The 20,390-nt window shown below is 36.1% G+C and overlaps 1 protein-coding gene across 3 annotated transcripts in view; it reads left to right on the top strand.

Moving 5' to 3' along the window:
• The window catches only part of GABRB2 (gamma-aminobutyric acid type A receptor subunit beta2), a 231,442-nt gene that overhangs the window by 106,207 nt on the left and 104,845 nt on the right, over positions 1-20,390 (top strand). For all 3 annotated transcript variants that reach the window (XM_057312398.1, XM_044388486.3, XM_026510916.4), the window contains one exon: positions 7,322-7,404. In XM_057312398.1, the coding sequence (XP_057168381.1) occupies positions 7,322-7,404 (83 nt within the window). The remainder of the gene's footprint in view (positions 1-7,321; positions 7,405-20,390) is intronic.

The following is a 20,390-nucleotide window of genomic DNA, read 5'->3' as shown; positions in this document are numbered from 1 at the left end:
TAAGACGTAACTTAGGGGCGCCTGGGTGGCTCAGTCGTTAAGCGTCTGCCTTCGGCTCAGGGCGTGATCCTGGTGTTCTGGGATCGAGCCCCACATCAGGCTCCTCCGCTATGAGCCTGCTTCTTCCTCTCCCACTCCCCCTGCTTGTGTTCCCTCTCTCGCTGGCTGTCTCTATCTCTGTCGAATAAATAAATAAAATCTTTAAAAAAAAAAAAGACATAACGTAGAGAGAAGTGAGCATATTCTCATTCCTGAGATAAGCACACAGTTTGCATAGGAGAGACCATCAGGAATGTAATGTGGGAAATCTTGGTAAACAAGGGAGTGACTGCAGAAGAATAAAGGCTTAGACTGTATGTCCATATCGATTAATATTTTTGATTGAGTGGGATTTATATACTGGTAAGTGAGATTTTGTTCAATACTGCTGTTTGGATGCTACAGGCATGTTATTTAAGAAAATGTCTTTGATAATAGCACCTGGATTTGTAGCAGAAACCATGTAGCCCTTACATGGTCACAGTTATCTTCACAGAGGATAAGATTCCAGAAAAGCAAAGAGTCACAGAAGGCCAAACAGCTGCAGAAGAGTACAAATAGCTCTAATCTCAAATGCACGATTTATGAAATGGGAACATGATTGCTAGCAATCTTACTTTTTTTGGTGATTACGAAGTTGAGCATACTAGTGCATGTGACTCTATATGAGGACTTGTAAAGAGCTTTTAAAAACAATTATGCATGAGTGTTGGAGATTTTAATTTAAACAGGACTCTGTGGAGGTAAATCAAGAGCATAGGCTGGGAGAAAAATGCTGAGGGAGACCTTCAATCAGGGGAGAATATTAAGTGGGACTCCTTGGGGAGAGGCCTGTATTTGCTTGTCTGGGGTAGGCTAATCTGCATAATTGACTAAAACAGAGTGAACAGCTGTGAAATACAGCATTTGAATGTGTGGGTAAAACACAATTACAAAATATACAGGGTCACAGAACATGTAATGTATTTTCATAGGATTACAGAATTCCCAAGCTCATTTGGGATTTCAGAAATCGGCCAGTTCCCCAGAGAAGCTAAATGACTTTATCAAGGTCAACTAGCTAGTTAGTTATAACATAGTAGTGAAGTGTGGGCTCTGGAGTCAAACATCCTAGATTTAAATCTGAACTCCACTACTCACACTGTGACTTGGAGAAAAACACTCTACCTTTCTGTGCCTCCGTTTTCTTATCTATAAAAGGGGAATAATAGGACACTGATATTAAATGAGATGATACATTTAAGCAATACTAGGTGACGTCTGGAACTCAGTAAGTGATCAGTTAATACGAAGTATGTTTATTACCAGCAAGAATGCAAAGCTGAAGTCATTTAAGTCTTGTATCAATGGTCTGCCTACTCTACAAAATGTAAGAGCGTATCACAAGAGGGATAGATGTCAGAAATTAGTTTCCCAACAAAGTGGTTGTGAAACACAAAGTAATATCAAGCCTGCTTTAAGATACAGAGGCAAATCTTTTAAAGTACCTTTTGGGGAAGTGACTCAGATGAGCTCTTTAGAACTTTTCAAAATTTCAGTTTGTACTCTCATGCTTAAATTCAGTGTATTAATATTCCCACACCACCACCTGAAGTCTTTAATTAGTTCAACAGCCAGAAAAAATATATATCAATATATTTTTTGATAATTGTTTTTAACATCCTAATTTTTCTCTAGTAAGGATGCCCACTCATGCTATAGGATTCCTTTATCCTTTGTAATTAGAGGAAGTTGTGCTTTTAAGTAAATGTACATTTCAAACAAAATGAAAGCATGCTGTGAATTAGAACACCATGTTTTGAATATAGTTGGAGATAGGCATCTGATTTTCTTAAAAAAATACAAAGATATTGAAAAAAAGAATTTTGTGTGCATAGAATAATTGGGTGGTTATCTAGATAAAGAAATCAAAGTAGACGTCCACAGTCACTTTCTTATCATCTCTGATTGAAATCCTAACAAGCTTCTCACCTGTTAAGGTACTTGTTTGACCATATATCCAAGTCTCTGAAGCCATCCTGAGGACTCTGTTGAAGGGCATCTGAGTGTTGAGTTGGTTAAGTATGGGACTCTTGGTTGGAGCTCAGCTCGTGATCTCAGGGTCATGAGATCGAGCCCTGCTTTGGGCTCCACGTTCAGCATGGAGTCTGCTTAAGACTCACTCTCTCGGGCTCCTGGGTGGCACAGCGGTTAAGCGTCTGCCTTCAGCTCAGGGCGTGATCCCGGCGTTATGGGATTGAGCCCCACATCAGGCTCCTCCCCTGGAAGCCTGCTTCTTCCTCTCCCACTCCCCTGCTTGTGTTCCCTCTCTCGCTGGCTGTCTCTGTCAAATAAATAAACAAAATCTTTAAAAAAAAAAAAAAAAAAAAGGACTCACTCTCCTTCTCCCCCTCTCCTTCTCAAATAAATAAATAAATCTTTAAAAAAAATAATCTGTTGAAAGGGCCAAAACATGTCACATTGATTATGATTTTGAGTTATTGCCTACCGGCTGAGAGGCAAAGACATTTATTATTACTTAATAACTACCTTTGATCATATTCAATCTCAGAATGATATGGTAGCATCATTAAATCTGAGGTAATGACACTGTAAAATATTTGTTATGGCTTTGTTGCAAAATGCTGGCATGACTCTTGTATGTTCTGATTTTATAGGTGCCTTTAGTGACTGTTTTAATGTATGTTACATATATAGTTTTCTTGTACTGTGTCGAATTTTATGGTTGACAAGGCCCAATGGCTAAGGAATAAAAGATTTCTCCAAAGATCTTTTAGCCCAGTCAGATTATTGACATTCCCCAAAGGTGGCTTTCATCTTGCAATAGTATTCAACTCCAAAAAGGCATATTTCCACTTGTAACTGGAGAAAATTTGTGACATGTAAATGAGGTACATTCTGAAAGCATCATTGACTGTTTCCTGTGATTGAAGACAAAGCTATCTCTATATATTTCACAGTGGTCTTAAAATTTAATCAGGATACCTGCATAATGAGTTACTAGCTTCACTTCAAAGACTGTTAGTACTAGTGTTGAGTAATTTAAGGCCCATTAAGGATGTTTCTCAGGATTGAGGGAGGCATGTTCATGAAAACCCCATTAAATATATTTGTGTATTGACATATTCCTAGAGAAACTTAGCACTGCTATAAATCATAATATTCCAAAGAATAGATTTTGATGTTGATCATTAGACTTTTCTGAATAAGATTCATTTCTGAGTAGCTTCTTCTATAAATCTATTCTTTTAGAACTTTTTACGTAAATTAAATGAGGCACTTAATATAGAGAACTGTTTCAAAATTCTCAGTTTGAGAATGCTTATGACGATTGCTTTCTTTTTTCTTCTCTTTATTTTATCAATATTACTGTTTTAATCTTGAATTAGTGATATGTGACAAGGACCTGCCAAAGTGCTTGAGATACAAATAAGACAAAAATAGATGTAGTTCCTAATTTGACACATCATGTGGGAAAGATGCAAGTTTGTTATACATGTCTGTACCTTGTATTAAAATCTATTAGATATAGTTCTATATACAAATATGGAACAAGTTTTTGCACATTAATGTGTTTGGATGTGTTTGCTTTTAATATAGGTGTATGAGTATTCTACATTTCTTCATGTATACAAACATATACATATGCATATTTCCAAATACCAACCACTTGTCAAATGAGTTATCACTGTATCTGCTCATTAGCAGGTGGTCATAACAAAAGTTACAGAACATTTTATGAGACAGGTCTCTTGTTGCTTTTATCATCTCACAACCAATTAGGATGACAAGTTTTTAATTCAAGTGTTCAGAAGCATCCAGGTATTACGGGATCTAAGTGATTCATCCCAGCTCACTCATTCTGGTCTGTATGAACAGGACTCCACGTGGATTATTTTGTCTACAGAGTTTCTGCTTTCACCCAGTAGGAGACACAAATGTCTTGTAAACATTGTCTAGAAAATATTTATACATATTTATTTTATGAAGTATAGCATTAAAAAAGTAAAACACTGGTGTAAATACAAATGTTGATGTGACAAAACATTTTCATCTATTTTATGTTTTAAATATGGGTAGAAACTCATTTCTTCTGCAATAGCATTAGTCAGTTTATTTTTCTTGTTCACAGTGCTCGTGTTTACAGCATTAGTTCACAGATGTTAGTTGCCATGAATATGTATCCGCAGAAAGTGAACCACAACCTTTATAGTAGCTATCGTAAGCTTCACCTCACTTACATAGTTGAGCATCTGTTTATGGCTTTTTTTTTTAATCATTTGTGTTCACTTGTACCTTTAATGTCCTTTGTGTTCATTCTGTCAGATGAAGTTAATTTTCTCTAGTTTCTGAAGATGGGGATTATTTCTGCTATTTTACAAAAGTAATGTGGAAGTTTTGTTAAGCCCATCATATACCTATTTCATTTTCGTTGAAAATTTCTCTTCTACATAATACAGGCTTCTGTATGTTAGTAGCAATTCAGGTTGTAACTACATGTTATAAAAGAAAAAAAGCAGAAAGGAAAGAAAACAAAAGAAAAGAGAAGAAAAGAAAAGAAAAGGAAAAAAAAAGAGAAAGACCAGTGAGAAATTCAGTCAAGTATTTGCAGAGCCAAAATAAGTTGTCATTTTTAAGCCCCGAGTAAATAATTAAATGTTAGTGTTAATTTTTATATAATTTTAGAATTTATAAAATAAAAATATTTGGCAAGTCCCACTGAAAGCATAAACAATCAGTTTGATGATATGATAAACTCTAGTACTATATACACAACGTTAATTAAATGGATTCAAATTTATTTACTGTTAAAAATATAAGAAGAATCCCTAAAACTTAAAGGACATTGTAAAGTTGAAAAAGAGAAGAGAAATAATACAGTAAGATGGTCCTCCAAATAAAAGATTTATAATCAGCAAAACGAACTGCTTCCTTCTTTATAATTCATGTTTTTGTTTGTCCAACAGATGCTTATTGGTTGTCTTACAATAAATAGAACAAAGCCTGTGCCTCTAAACAGCTTACATTTTATTGAGAGAAAGAGTACTTAAAAAAAAAAAAGAAAGAAGCAGAAGTTTTTATTTCTTAATCCCCTTCACCCATCCCCCTAAACCCTGCCCTTTAGCAATCACCAGCTTGTTTCTCTCTCTTTGTTGTTGTTTGTTTGTTCATTTGCTTTATTATATTCCACATAGAAGTGAAATCATATGGTATTTGTCTTTATCTGTCTAGCTTACTTCACTTAGCATAATATCTGCATTGTCATGAATGACAAGATTTCATTCTTTTCTTACTGTTGAGTAATTGTTAAATCATTGTTATATACCTGAAACTAATTTAAATTTTTAAAAGGGAAAAAAAAAGGCAAGATAATTTCAGATTGTGATACTTGCCTGAAGGAAATGAACAGGTAAGATGCAGCATTAGTTAAGGCAGCCACTTTGGGTAGGCTGCTTGGGAAAAGCCTCTCAAAGGAGGTGATTTTTGACCTGAGGATCAGAAGAGAAGGCCTTGTGAAGGTCAGGGAGACACATATTCTAGGCAGAAAGAAAAAATGTACAGACTGGAAGATAGTGAGTAAGGACTTGGTATGAGATAATATTGGGAAGGAAGAGGCAGATTATTCAGCCAAGACTTTGGATTTTGTTGGAAGAACCACTAAAACTTTTAAGCAGAGGAGGGATAAGATCTATGTTTTTAAAGATCTGATAGCTGTGTGGATAATGGATAGTCGGAGGGAGATGGAGAAGCCCGGAGACCAATCTACTGGAATAATATGAGGTGAGGCAGTGGGGCAGTAGATTTTAAGGGAGGCACTGGAGAGGAAAAGGAGCCAGGAGCCGAGGCAGAGTAGCTAACTCCGGTGAAGGAAAGGAAGGAATCAGGGATGAACATTACCCTTGGATACTCACTTATTGTGAAAAAGAAAAACAAAAGTTAACAGAGCACAAACCTTAATGAAGCAGTAATCAAACTAAAGAGGCATGAACTACTTACATTAAGCTAATCACTTACTTCCATTGTACAACTGAGGAGTGGGACTCTCACACCTAACTGAGGAATTTCAGAAACTCTGTCTGCTTAGATTACTTGTAAACTCTGACCAACCTTCCAGTGTAAAATGTCCAGCTGGGGACTCTTTCTCCCAAGTTGGGGCCGTATCTTCTTTCTGTATTCCCAGCTCATAGTGAAGTGCCCTTCAGAGTAGAGGGAGCCAAAGTTGGTCAAATTCAATATCAATTTCTTCTCTTAGTTTTTTTCAGCAGATGGAAAGGACCTGCTATATATAAGTACTCTTTTATATTCTTTATATAAATTATTAATTCTTATAGAAACCTAGTTATGTAATTATTATTGTTAATAATATCCCCTTAGAGGTAAAGAAACTAAGGTAGGTTAAGAGATATTAACTGTGTTGATGTCAGTGAGACATAGAATTTATACCTATGTCCGTTGTATTCTAAAACTTGTGTTTTTTATGCCATTATGCTGCCTTATTGATCAGAAAATATATATATTAACAAATCATTTAGTACTATCTGCTTTTTGACTCCTTTTAGTAGGTCCTCAATAAGAGATTACTGAAAAATGATGATAGAGAAATTTTATATAAAGACATTAAAGGGACATATTCACATCTCTCTGATAAAATAAAAAAGGTACCAGGTGTTCTAAATAACTCTGCCAGCCCATAGGAGAATGCTTTCTAACAGGTCATGAAAGTATCAGATTACTCAGCATAGAGCAAATCAGGCAATAGATGAAAGGCTGATTGTGTGTTGTATTAAAGCAGTTGCGAAGTACTACACTATGCATAGAAATGTCAAAAATGATGACTCAAAGCCAAGATTTAATGAAGATTAGATTTGAGGGGGAGGAAACAAATGTGAGTGGAAGAGGAATTATCTATGCTGATATTCTTAATCACCTGTGATGCTTATAAAGAGCCTTGGGACCATCCCTCCCTACACCAAGACATTCTGAAGCATGGAAACTGCCTGTTTAACAAACGCTCCCAGGTGATTTGGGTATAAGTAGGTAATGGACCACACTTTCGGAAAAACTGATTTAGTTCTTTTTTTTTTTTTTTTTTTAAATAAATCAGCCTGAGGCTTATAAAGGAAAATGGTTATCCAAAGCTGTAACACCCTTTTTTGCTAGAACTTTGGCTAAATCAGTCTCCTAGAGGCCCAGTTCTGCCATCTTTGAAACTTGGATTTAATTTTTCCAACTCCAGCCATGGACCAGCTAACAGTATATATCGTCGCTATTTCTCTTCTAGAATCACAACCACAGCTGCTTGCATGATGGACCTAAGGCGGTACCCACTGGATGAACAAAACTGCACTTTGGAAATTGAAAGCTGTAAGTTTTTCTAAGAATGCTGCTAGACTGAATTCTGCTTTAAGGTTATTCTGCTTCATGTTCAGACCACAGGTCCTGCAAAGGTCCTGCTACCACAGTAAATCTGGTGGAGGGAGATACAGTATCTTTCCTCAGTGATGCTGCCAACCTCTTTATCTCATCTCTAAATCCTTGGGAGAGATGTATAAGGGAGGGAAGACATAATCTAGCAATAAAAGGAAGACCCTAAGAGCCTGGAAGGAGACCAAGCACTATTCCAGGCATTTAAAGTATGGAATTGGTGCATAGAGCTGCAATGAGATTGGGAAAATAGGTGGTGATGGCAGGGTGACACAGGAAATCCCAATTGTCTTTGCCTCTCATAAACATTATCTCTTTGCAATTGCAAAATCAGTGTGGCCTTTAGATCAGTTAAAACATTCACAGACTGTGGATTGGTGGAATGCTTTTTGTTTCGAGGGACTATTTTCAGTGTCTAAAATTTATTTTATATTCTTGCTGAAGGCCATATGATGAGCAAGATTGGTGTATATGTGCATGTTTATTTTCCTTCCTATGCTGACGTGTTCTGCAGTGTTGTTGCTTTTCTGGGGCACAGTTTCAGCGTCCTTCTTCATGATTCAATCACATACCCTGTTGGGTGGGCAAAAACGTTGATTTCATAACCTGTCTCCTTTTTGGAGGTCACACACAGAGGTCATTTGAGTTGGAATAGGATTTTGAATCTCTTTTCTTTGTCAGTTCTTTGCAATGTTTTCGTACCTCATCCTACCAAACAATTGGAAGCTGACGATTTTATATCCAGCATTCTAGATAATGAGTAACTTGACTGCTGTGCAGATAGGGTACTCTCAGCTGTTATGAGGAACTCTAGCTGTGAAAAGCAGTCCAACTCTAAGTCACTGCTCTGAGCGGAAATACAAGCATTTATGGTGTATTGCTGATAGTTTGCCCATTTAAAAAAAAAAAAAAAAGCTTCCAGGGATAATTAAATTTACATGCATTTTTTTAAGAAATTGATTTCATATTTATGTTCCCAAATCATCATTATTTTCACATTTGATCTTTGCAATAAAGAACTATTTAATGAAATTGTTCTATAGCATTTTGATGATTATTTTTATGTAAGTATTTTTGGGATAACTTTGCATTTTCATAGCCTAGGACAGAATTTAAATATAGAATGTTCTTCAAAGTCCAAATTCTTTGGTTGTTTCAAATTGTTGGTGTAAGTATGTGTGTGTGTGTGTGTCTTTTTTTAAGTAGGTTGTCATGTACTAATAATGAATTTTTATGGTAAGAGAATTTTTCATGATGAAATTTGAGTGGAATTTTGAATAACATAATTGTGCACATAGTTAAAGCACTTGCACTGATGTTATTTCACTTGAGCTGTTCACAACCCCCTCACGTAAGTAAACAATGCCTTTTTATTTTAAAGAACTGATGCTTAAGGACACAGGCAACACCCAGGTGTTTAATGTAATTAATATAATTCTGACATGAATATTTTAAAATTAACATGACAATTCTTCAGACTTTTAGAATTTAAGTTTTTTAATTTTTTTTTTTAAAGATTTTATTTATTTATTTGACAGAGATAGAGATAGCCAGCGAAAGAAGGAACACAGGCAGGGGGAGTGGGAGAGGAAGAAGCAGGCTCATAGCAGAGGAGCCTGATGTGGGGCTCGATCCCACAATGCTGGGATCACGCCCTGAGCCGAAGGCAGACACTTAACCGCTGTGCCACCCAGGCGCCCCCCCCCCTTTTTTTTTTTAAAGATTTTATTTATTTATTTGACAGAGACAGCCAGCGAGAGAGGGAACACAAGCAGGGGGAGTGGAAGCAGGCTTCTAGCGGAGGAGCCTGATGTGGGGCTCGATCCCAGAACGCTGGGATCACGCCCTGACCCGAAGGCAGACGCTTAACGACTGCGCCGCCCAGGCACCCCTAGAAAGTTTAAGTTTTAATAAAAGGCCTTTTACATCTCTTACCTCAATTCATAATACCCTGTTAAATGGAGTAGACTTTTTCCCCCAGCTTTACTGAGATATAATTGATATATAACATTGTGTATGTTTAAGATATACAATGCCATCTTAATATATATTTGGTGAAATGATTACCACAGTAATGTTAGTGAACACATCCATTACCACAAGTGACCTTGTGTGTATGTGTGTATGTGTGTGTGTATGTGTGTGTGTGTGTGTGTGTGTTGAGAAATGATCTACTCTCTTAGCAACTTTCAAGTATACAATACAGAGTCGTTAACTATAGTCACCATTCTGTAGATACCCAGATCTTATTCATCTTTTAACTGAACATCTGTAACCCTTTAACCACCTTCAGCCATCTCCCTCATACACCCACCCCTGGCATCCACCAAGTTACTCTTTGTTTCTATGACTTCAGTATTTATTTTTAGATTCCATAAATAAATAAGATCATACACTATTGGTTTTTCTCTGTCTGATTTATTTCACTTAGTATAATTACCTTGAGTTTTGAGGTGCCTGGGTGGCTCAGTCATTTGAGCAGCCAACTCTTGATTTTGGCTTAGATCATGACGTCAGGGTCTTGGGATCAAGCCCCACATCAGGCTTCATGCTCAGCACAGAGTCTGCTTGAGATTCTCCCTCTCCTTCTTCCTCTGCCCTTCCCACCCCCCACGCCCACGCTCGCTCTCTCAAATAAATAAATCTTTAAAAAAATTCCCTCAAGTTTTATCTATGTTGTCAAAAATGACAGGATTTCCTTTTTTTATGACTGAATATTCCATTGTATACATATATCACATTTTTATTTATTTTTTTGCCTATTCATCCATCAGTGGACCCTTAAGTTGTCTCTATGTCTTGGCTATTGTAAATAATTCTGCGATGAACATGGAAGAGCAGGTATCTCTTTGAGATAGAGATTTCATTTCTGTCACATATTTACTCAGAAGAAGGATTGCTGGATGATAGCTAGTTCTACTTTTAATTTTTTTGAGAAATTTTCATGCTGTTTTCCATGGGGTCTGTACCAATTTACATCCTCACCATCAGTGCACAAGTTTCCCTTTTCTTCACATCCTCGCTAGCCCTTGTTCTTTTGTCTTTTTGATAATAGCCATTCTAACAAGTGTGAAGCAATATCTCATTATAGTTTTGATTTGTATTTCCCTGATACAAATTCTTTTGCAAGTATATATCCAGTTTCCCCAACACCATTTGCTGAAGAAACTATTTTTTTCCCGTTGAGTATTCTTGGCTTCCTTGTCAAGTTTGAGTTGACCATATGTGTGAGAGTTTATTTCTGGGTGCTTGATTCTGTTCCATTGGTCAACGTGTCTGTTTTTATACCAGTACTATACTGTTTTGATCACTATAGCTTTGCAGTGTAGTTTGAAATCAGGAAGTGCGATGCCTCCAGCTTTGTTATTCTTGTTCAAGATAGCTTTAGCTATTGGGGCACCCAGGTGGCTCAGTCGGTTAAGCATCTGCGTTTGGCTCAGGTCATGATCCCGCAGTCCTGGGATTGAGCCCAACATTGGGGAGTCTGCTTCTCCATCTCCCTCTGCCTCTCTCCCCAGCTTGTACTCTCTCTCTCAAACAAATAAATAAAATCATAAAAAAAAAAAAAGATTGCATTAGCTATTCGAGGTCTTTTGTGATTCCATACAAATTTTAGGATTGTTTGTTGTTTTATATCTATAAAAAATACATTAGAATTTAGATAGGGAATGCATTAAATCTATGGGTGGCTTTGGGTAATATAGACATGTAAATAATATTAACTCTTCTGATCTGTGAACATACGTTATCTTTCCATTGATTTATGTCTTCAGTTTCTTTCATCAATGTCTTATACTTTCCATTGTATAGATCTTTTACCTCCTCGGTTAAATTTATTCCTTACTATTTTATTGCTTTTGATGCTATTGTAAATGGAATTGTTTTCTTTATTTTGTTTTTAGAGTTCATTGTTTATGTAGAGAAATGCAACTGATTTTTGTATGTTTATTTTGTATCCTGCAACTTTACTGAATTTGTTTATTAGTTCTAACAGTTTTTTGGCAGTCTTTAGGGTTTTCTATATGTAAGATGATGTCATCTGCAAGCAGAAATAATTTTACTTCTTCCTTACCAATTTAGATATCTTTTATTTCTTTTTCTTGCCTGATTTTTCTGGGTAGGATTTTCAGTACTATGCTGAACAGGAGTGCTGAGAGTGGGTACCCTTATCTTGTTTCTGATCTTAGGGGAAACCCTTTCAGTCATTCCCCATTGAGTATGATGTTAGCTATGATTATGTTGAGGTACAGTCCTTCTATACCAAATTTGTCGAGTTTCTATCATGAAAGGATGTTAGATTTTGTCAAATGCTTTTTCTACATCTATTGAGATGATTTTTATCTTTCATTTTATTAATTTAATGTATCACATTTATTGATCTGCATATAGTGAACCATTCCTACATCCCAGGGACAAATCCCACTTCCTCATGGTATATGATTTTTTTTTAATGTGTTGTTGAATTTGTTTTGCTAGTAGTCTGTTGAGACTTTTTGTATCTATATGTATTAGGGATATTAGCCTGTAATTTTCTTGCAGTATTCTTATCTGACTTTGGTGTCTGGGTGATACTGACCTTGTAAAGTGAGTTTGAGAACATTCCTTTCTCTTAAACTTTTTAAATGAGCTTGAGAAGGATTGACATTAATTTTTATTTAAATGTTTGGAAATAAATAAATGTTTGGTAAAATTCATCAGTGAGAACACTTGGTTCTGGGCTTTTCTTTGTTGGGAAGTTTTTGAGAACTGATTCAATCTCCTTACTTGTTATTGGTCTATTCATATTTTCTAGTTCTTCATGAATCAGTCTTCATAGATTGTATGCTCCTAGGAATTTCCTGATTTCTTCTAGGTTGTCGAATTTATTGGCATATGATTCTTCATGGTAATCACTTTGATCCTGTATATTTCTGTGGTATCAGTTGTAATGTCTCCTCTTTTGTTTATAATTTTATTTATTTGAGTTCACTTTTTTTTCTTGGTTAGTCTACCTAAAGATTTATCAATCTTAGTTTATCTTTTTAGAGAATGAACTCTGAACTTCAGTTTTTTTCTTTTATGCTTTTTTCTTTTCATTGATTTGTTTCTATTTCTTTTATTTCTGCTGCTCTAATATTTATTGTTTCATTCTTTCTGCTAACTTTGGGCTTAGTTTGTTCTTTTCTTATTTCCTTGAGATCTGTTAGGTTGTTTATCTGAGATCTTTCTTTTATCTTGATACATGTGTTTGTAACTATAAACTTTCCTCTCAGAACTGCTTTTGCTGCATCCCATGAGTTTTGATATATTGTTTCTATTTCATTTGTCTTATTTCCCTTTTATTTCTTTTTTTAATCATTGGTGGTTCAGGATTGTTTTATTTCCATGTATTTGTGCATTTTCCAGCTTTTTACTGTTATCGATTTTTAGTTTCATACCTTTGTGGTCAGAAAAGACCCTTGATATAATTTCTGTCTTTTTGAATTTTTTGAGACTTATTTTGTGGTCTAACATATGATCTATCCTAGAAAATGTTCTGTGCATGCTTGAGGAGAATATTTATCCTGTTGCTGTTGGATAGAATGTTCTGCATGTCTGTTTGATCCATTTGGTCTGTAGTGTTGTTCAAATATGGTGTTTCCTTATTGATTGTCTGTCTGGATGATCTAGCCATTGCTGAGAGTGGGTTATTAAAGTCCCCAACTATTATTGTATTCCTGTTTATCTTTTCCTTTAGTTCCATTAGTAGTTTCTTTATATATTAAGGTGCTCCAATTTTGCATAAATGTTTATGTTTTTTATATCTTTTTGATGAATTTACCCCTTTATCATTATGTAATGACCTTCTTTGTCTTTTGTGAACACTTTTAGCTAAAAGTTTATAGGTAGATATTAATATTCCTGTCTTTACATCTAAAAGAAACAGACTCAAAGAGATAAAGTGATTTGCCCAAGATCATGCAGCCACTGAGTGGAATAATGGCTCTGTGCTGATGTGGTAATTGATAGCTGGCTTAACTTTTAAAGTCACTGATTTTGTAGGGACCAGATTAATAGGAATATCCCTATTGCAGAAATCAAGAAAATATCCTTACTTACAAAAAATTGGAACTTATTCATATTTAGCCAGACAGTAAATCATTGCTATATGAATGAATATGAATGGTCATGAAATATGGTATTATATTAATAATATATATGATATGCAGGTCTTACTGTAATAAGTAGGTAGTTAACTAACTAAACCTATTAAAATGAATTTAAGATCCTATTCTTTAAACAAGTAGCTCTGAAGTTGATGTCTGACATTCGACCTTATTTAACTATTTCTTTCTGTTAAGCAAACTTTAGACATTCATTTATTTTCCTTCTCCCTCTCCCTCACCCTTCCCCTCCCTCTTTGCCTCTGACTTCTTTCTCCTTACTTTTCTTCTTCTCTCTCTCTTTCCCCTCCTTACTGCCCTTCCTCCCTACCTTTCTCAAATGCAAATGGCCTTAGTAGTGGCATTACTAAGTCATTATTACCTTGTCTCTATGTCAGCAATTAGTATTTAATTTCAGAGAAAATAATATAACTTGATTCTGAGTGGGGGAATGTTAGGATTGAACTTATAGCAAGGCTATTTAATATGTTCCATCCAGAAATGAAAAATAGGGCATAGGGGGCAAGGGGAGTACTATAGATCTTTGAAATGGGAATTGTTAGGAGGCTAATCCCTTATATTCTGAGCCAGATTAGCTGCCCATATCAATATCGGCTACATGACCTCTCTCCCCTCCTTAGAAGGGTAAGATTGCCATATACACTCTTAAACCCCATTTCTAGGTTCCCCACTTAAGGCACGTGAACCACTCATGTGAAAGGGAGTGTTGAATTCTCTGAACTAGATCCATTGACAGGCTGCTCAAATTACTAAAAACCCTAAAGTTTCTCTTTTTTTCCTCATTTGTTTGTGTGCTTTTATCTGAGCCCATCTCTGGGTGACTTGGACTGGACAGGCTCAGTGTCTCAGAGAGCAAGGTTAATCCTCTTATTTTCAATATTATTGGTTTTTCCATCAGTCTCAGCCTTTGTGCAATCCACAGTAAATTAGAGAATGTAGAACTTTCCCAGCAGCTCTTTCATAGACAATTTCACAGGGCTATGCTAAGTGTTCACTGATAGCCAGTCAGGCATCATCTTTTAGGATCTCAAAAAAAAAAAAAAAAAAAAAATCCTAACAGTGCCCTTGTGGCAGCATCAGAAACCAGTTGTTGCTGGCCTCTCACAGTCACTGATTTCCTACATTATATCAGGGAAGTCACCCAATTTATCTGAGCCTCAGTTTCCTCATAGATAGAATGGGAATAATAACATCTACCACATCAGGTTGTTTGAGGATTAAATGATCTAATGAAGATAAAGAATATAGCACTTTGCTTGGTGCATGGTAGACATCTAATGAGCGGTAACTTTGGTAATTAATTATTATTATTATAGCACTGATTATGTTATATTTAAAGATTCCCATACTACCACAGATTTGACCTAATTATGAGATCTAGTAAATCCAGCCAAAGAGTGACTCAAAACATTGCCCCTCTCAACTTTTGCAGATCTTATTTCGGCTCTTGCTTTTACATTCTAAGTAAGTCTCATTATCTGTAGGGCTGTCTACTTACTCATAGAATGTCTCAGCCAGCTGGGCCTACAGTATAAAATGCAAATTAATTTCTTCTACTTCTGTCACAGGGAAAAGAATTAATAGCTAGTTTCGAAATCCAAAGAGGGAGATTTAAAAACTCTTTGACGTCTGTACTTAGATGAAATGAAAGTGCAGTCCATTTAAAAATATAATTCATGTGTGATTTTGCTAATATTTTAAACTGACCGGAGAAGAAAGTCATCACCTGCTGACCATTTAAAGTCTCTGCAATCAATGTAGCAAATGTGCCTGTGAGTGTGTGAGTTGGCACAGGTCTTTCTTCTTCCTAGAGATATTCACCATGCTGTAGGAAAGGAGGAAATAGAAATGTGCCTCTTGTTGTCTTATTGATTTCCAATTTGGATATTATATAAAACAACTTGCTGTTAGGTTATCGATGGGATAAAGGCTCTGTTTTCTTTCAACAACTTTATTTAAAATAATCCTTATTAAGGAGGTCAATATAGATTGATACATTTGAACAGATTAAGGTATTGAATCCATATTTTCTGTAGCATAGGTTAATATATTTTGGATATAGTTTATGCTATATCCTGGTCAACATTTTAGTAAATATACATATAGAATTTTTAAGAACTTAGAGGAGAGAAGTATTCTTCCACTCCTAAAGTGAAAATTGATCGCACCTTAGAGTATGTTGTTAGATTCAAAATACCCATCACAGAGGAAGTAGTGATTGGATAGGGTTCTGAATTAATGTGTATAATGGATGAGAGGACATTTATTGAATACAGGTAGCTTTCTGGTATTGATTTCTCAAGCTAACCAGACAGGTCACTTAGCTTCTTCAAGCGATGGTTTCTCATCTCTACAATATTGTAATACTGTAAAAATAACGAGATAATCAGGACAGAGATCTTTGTGCTGTGCTTGGTACTGATATTTCCATAGGTAGCAGCTGTTATCTTTATACCATTATTGTTATCATTATCAATTTCACCTGGAATATTGTGCTCGATTCGAGTCACAACATTTTAAGAGGGATATTTAGCAGTCAGAACAAACAAAATATGAATGATAGTTAAACCGCGGAGCATGATGAACCAGTAGAAGAAATTTACCTGTACATTTACCTTGAGGAACAGAAACCCAGGGAGAGTGGCAGTATTTGAATGGGATAGCTGTTTTCAAAAAACTACAGCATTTCCTATTAAGAGACGCACTGTGTCTGCTCTAAGGGCAAAACTAGGCTAATGACAAAAGATGCCAAAGCCAATTTTGGACTAAAATATTTTAAAAAAGAAAACCTCATAGCAGTTATAGCTGGTGAAAATCCAGCAGGTTGTTGAATGCTGTAAGACCATTTTCTGGGAAAAAGGGAATTCTTGCATCGGATAAGTGATGGGATTATATGATTTCTAAGGAGCTCTGGGTTGATGGTTACTTGGCACCAGCAAAAATATATAGGACTTTAGTTAAAGGACAATTAGGCAAACACTGGTTCCTGTGAAGGTAGAGATCCCATATGCATATACATCTGGGAGCAGTGCTATTTAGGAAAAGATGGAAATCGCATGCTGGCTAAGATTTTAAGTAGATGCTATGTGTGTTTTGCTGATGGTCTGTTATTTAGCTAGCAATCTTTGTTTTCTCAGATTTCCTCACAGGAATACCTCTTACCATTAGGTGTGTGAAGATTAAGACTAAGACCCCACATTTTCCTGCCTTTCTAAAAAATTTAGAACCCCCTTAAGGGTTTTAATCTCATTAAGGCTTTAAGAATCATCTCAGCAGAAGAGAATGTATGTGGGCATGTGTCTGTGTGTGTGTGTGGGGGGGTGGTAATGTTAAATCATGAAGCTACCAAGTATTTTAGGTGATCCTAGAATTATTCAAGTTAGAAAAATATTCCTGGGACATTCCAGTGGGACTTAGTCATAATTATTTATCTAGAGAAAATCAAAGGGCATTGCAAATGCTCTGTGGTGTTACTGCATACAAATTTAGTTTGCATCGCTGTCCCATTTTGGTATCTTATTGAATTGTGTCTAGCAGTGTGGAAGTGGAGGATTTGTCTTCCCCTCCTTGCTGTGTGATACTTGGTTGGAATGTGACCACTGCTTAACCATTATAATTCCTTTTTCACAATAAACAAGTGCCAGGATGTGTATTTAGAGACTCTGGCACCTTGTGAAGATAATATTTGTCATCTTGTGTATCTGGACTTCGGGAATTCTGTTCTTTCAATTCTGCCATTATGGGAAAGTGAAGCAGTGACTTAGATATAAAGGGTACACTCTAATATTGAGTATGAAAAATGAGAATATTGAACTCTTTCCATCTAAATAAAGCTTTTTGTTTCCCCCAAAGAGAAATCTTATTTTTTATTCACATCTTTAATTTTCTTTCTCTAGTCTCTGTTTTCTCCTTCTGGAATTCCCACAGATAGACCTTGGGCTCTCACATTTATCTGCCATGGCTCTGAAATAAAATCTGTAGATTTTTATCTTTCAGATTGGTAATATTAATTTTATTCTAAAGAAATTATTTCTAGTAAGTATGCTATTTTGGCCATCCTGTTTTCAATTTCTAAGAATTCTTTCTTATTCTTTGATTACCCATTTTCCATAGTTGCTTGTTTTGTTGTGGAATGTCCTTTTTATTTTAAGGATATCATTTTAAATTATTTTACAAGTTTTCTTCTCTCTTCATCTTTCCATGTCCTTTTGTGATGATGTATGTTCTTTTATTGCGGTCTTTTTCATGCTGATGGTTTTCCTTGTAAGTCCAATCCTGGTAGTCCATTCATATTTGTAAGTAAAGGGCTGGTTTGACCAACAAGGTACTGATAGAGGTTTTCTGAACTGATGTGGGTTTCCTTAGCACTTTTACATGGCTGTTTTCAAAGTCAGCCTTTTCCCTAAATAAGGAGAATGGAGGCAAGAGGAGAACAGTGCATGCTGAGCAGGCAGCCTCCCCCTTTAGGAGAGTGGGCTAAGATTTTTCACAGAGAACCAAGGCTCATCTGAGGCTTAAGCACCTTTCATTCCTAGAAGGATGTGATGGAACAACAACTTATCTTTTTTTTTTCCCTCCATGTGTAGCAGTACCCAGTGCTATCGGGGACTCTGTACTGAATCTCTCTTCAGCCCAATATCTAAACTAGGAACCTAGGCAACCCCCACTTTGTTTAAGGAGCCTTTTTGCAGCATTATCTCAGGGACAGTCGCCACAGCCAGATGGAAGAGAAGCAAGGGGACTGGTCTGGTGGTGGCAGGGTGGCTCCTACCTGTGAACTTCCTGAGTCTGCAAATTCTCTAAGGCATAGGTTCTCAACGTTGATGCACATCAGATCCCCTGGGGAGTTTTTAAAAATCCAAATGAACAGGCCACACTATGGACCTATTGAATCAGTCATTTTAAAAGCTCTGCAGGTGATGACAATGAACACAGTTAGAAGACAGTCCTCCAGGGCATGGTTCTCACACTTGAGTGAGCCTGAGATTGTCCTGGAGAGCTTGCTAAACCAGATTGCTGGGTCCCGTCCCTGAGGTTTCTAACTGAAATGGGTCTGAAGGGAGGCCCAAGACTGCATTTTTCGCATTTGCTGGTGATACTAATGCTGCAGGAGTAAAGACAACACTAGTCTCAGAAGTTAGTGGAAAGATTGGCCCTCTCCTTTGCACTTGTCATGGAAAACTTGTTTCTTTGGTTTTCTCTGTCCACATAACCTCAGCTACATTCTAACTTGTACAGTTTTCAAAATTACTAGCCCATTGATGTAATACTTTTCTGTAATTTATAGTGCTATTATGGCTTTTTACCGTTCCTTCATCTTACAGTTATTTCTATGAGATTCAAGTAAGGCTGGAAAGTAAATACGTCATCTTAAACTGGAATTCTCCCTTTTCATACACATATTCAATTTTTAACTACATATACAATTTTCAACCTCATTTTAAAAATGTAATTGCATATCACAAGTATCTTATTTTCTGAAATCCTTTCATAATTTCTCATCTGTCTAGTATTCCACACGTGGATGAATCATAATTTATTTAACCAGTCCCCAATTGTAGAACACAAAATAATTCTACTATGTTGCTATTTTTAATAATGTTATAATTTGTGTTTGATTGAAGCTATTTATCATTAAATACAATCATGATTTTATATATGTATGTATATATATGGCTCTTCTGTACAATGTAATATGTAATGTTAAATTTAAATTAATTAAAATTTTAAAAAGACTAAAAATTCAGTTCCTCAGTCTCACTAGGCATATTTCATGTGCTCCGCAGCCACGGGTGACTAGTTCCTGCCATATTGGACAGTGCAAGTCTATAGAACATTTTCATCATTTCAAAAAGTCTGAGTAACAATAATTTAAAAGGCAAATTCATAGTTGAATAACTATATTATAGAAAATATGAAATTTAAAGTCTTTTGATATGGTTTTACATATATCCTGATTTCGAAAATACTTGATGTAAAAGGAAGCCAAAGGGCATTAGAAGTGAAGTTTATTTTCTTAATTGAAAAGGAAAGCATTATTTTACGTTCCTAAGTGGGCAAACTGAAAGGAAGCACAATTCACAGTGTTACCAAATTAGCATCTCCCAATCTCACAGGTGAAAATCTGCCTGTTTTGTTCATTTCCCTTAAGGCACCATTAGGCTGTCTCTGATGGTGTGCAAAGTGAAGCCGTTTCTGAAGTGTGCATGTATACCTTTGTAAATGCTAGCCCGAAAGGTACAATGTGGATAGACCATATTATCTTGGTAGTGATCAAGATTTCCTCATGAATTAACAGGTAACTTTGGAATCTAGAGTTTTAGATACAGAGAATTTGGGGAGAAATTTTTTAGTATTAGACTCAGTCCCTTATCAAATTTTTGCCCTGTGTACATCAAGATAAATACTACGCCAAACCCAGGTAAATTAAACACAAAGGCTTCCACCCCTCACCTGTATTAAACTGACTTGGTAACTCCATGAGTCCAGAGCTTAAGAGCTACTCATCCATCTGACCATGTGGTAAGCACAGGTGTAAAGTTTAGGATGTGTTGGCATCAGCTTGCAACTCAAAGAACATGCAACATCAGCTTGCAACTCAAGGCTCAGCTTGCAACTCAAAGAACAGCAAGGAGCAATTACAAGGAAACTGATTCCCATTTTGGGTTCTTAAAGGTGGAGTGTTTTCTTAAAGGCTAAATGAATTCCTAAGTCTCTCAGGACAGAGTGTTGGATGAGGCTCTGGTCAAAACCCTGCCTTGTGGGTATTTACCTTTCTGAAAG

The sequence above is a fragment of the Ursus arctos genome, unplaced genomic scaffold, assembly GCF_023065955.2.
Source record: "Ursus arctos isolate Adak ecotype North America unplaced genomic scaffold, UrsArc2.0 scaffold_15, whole genome shotgun sequence".
NCBI lineage: Eukaryota > Metazoa > Chordata > Mammalia > Carnivora > Ursidae > Ursus > Ursus arctos.
This window is presented reverse-complemented; position numbering and strand designations above follow the sequence as displayed.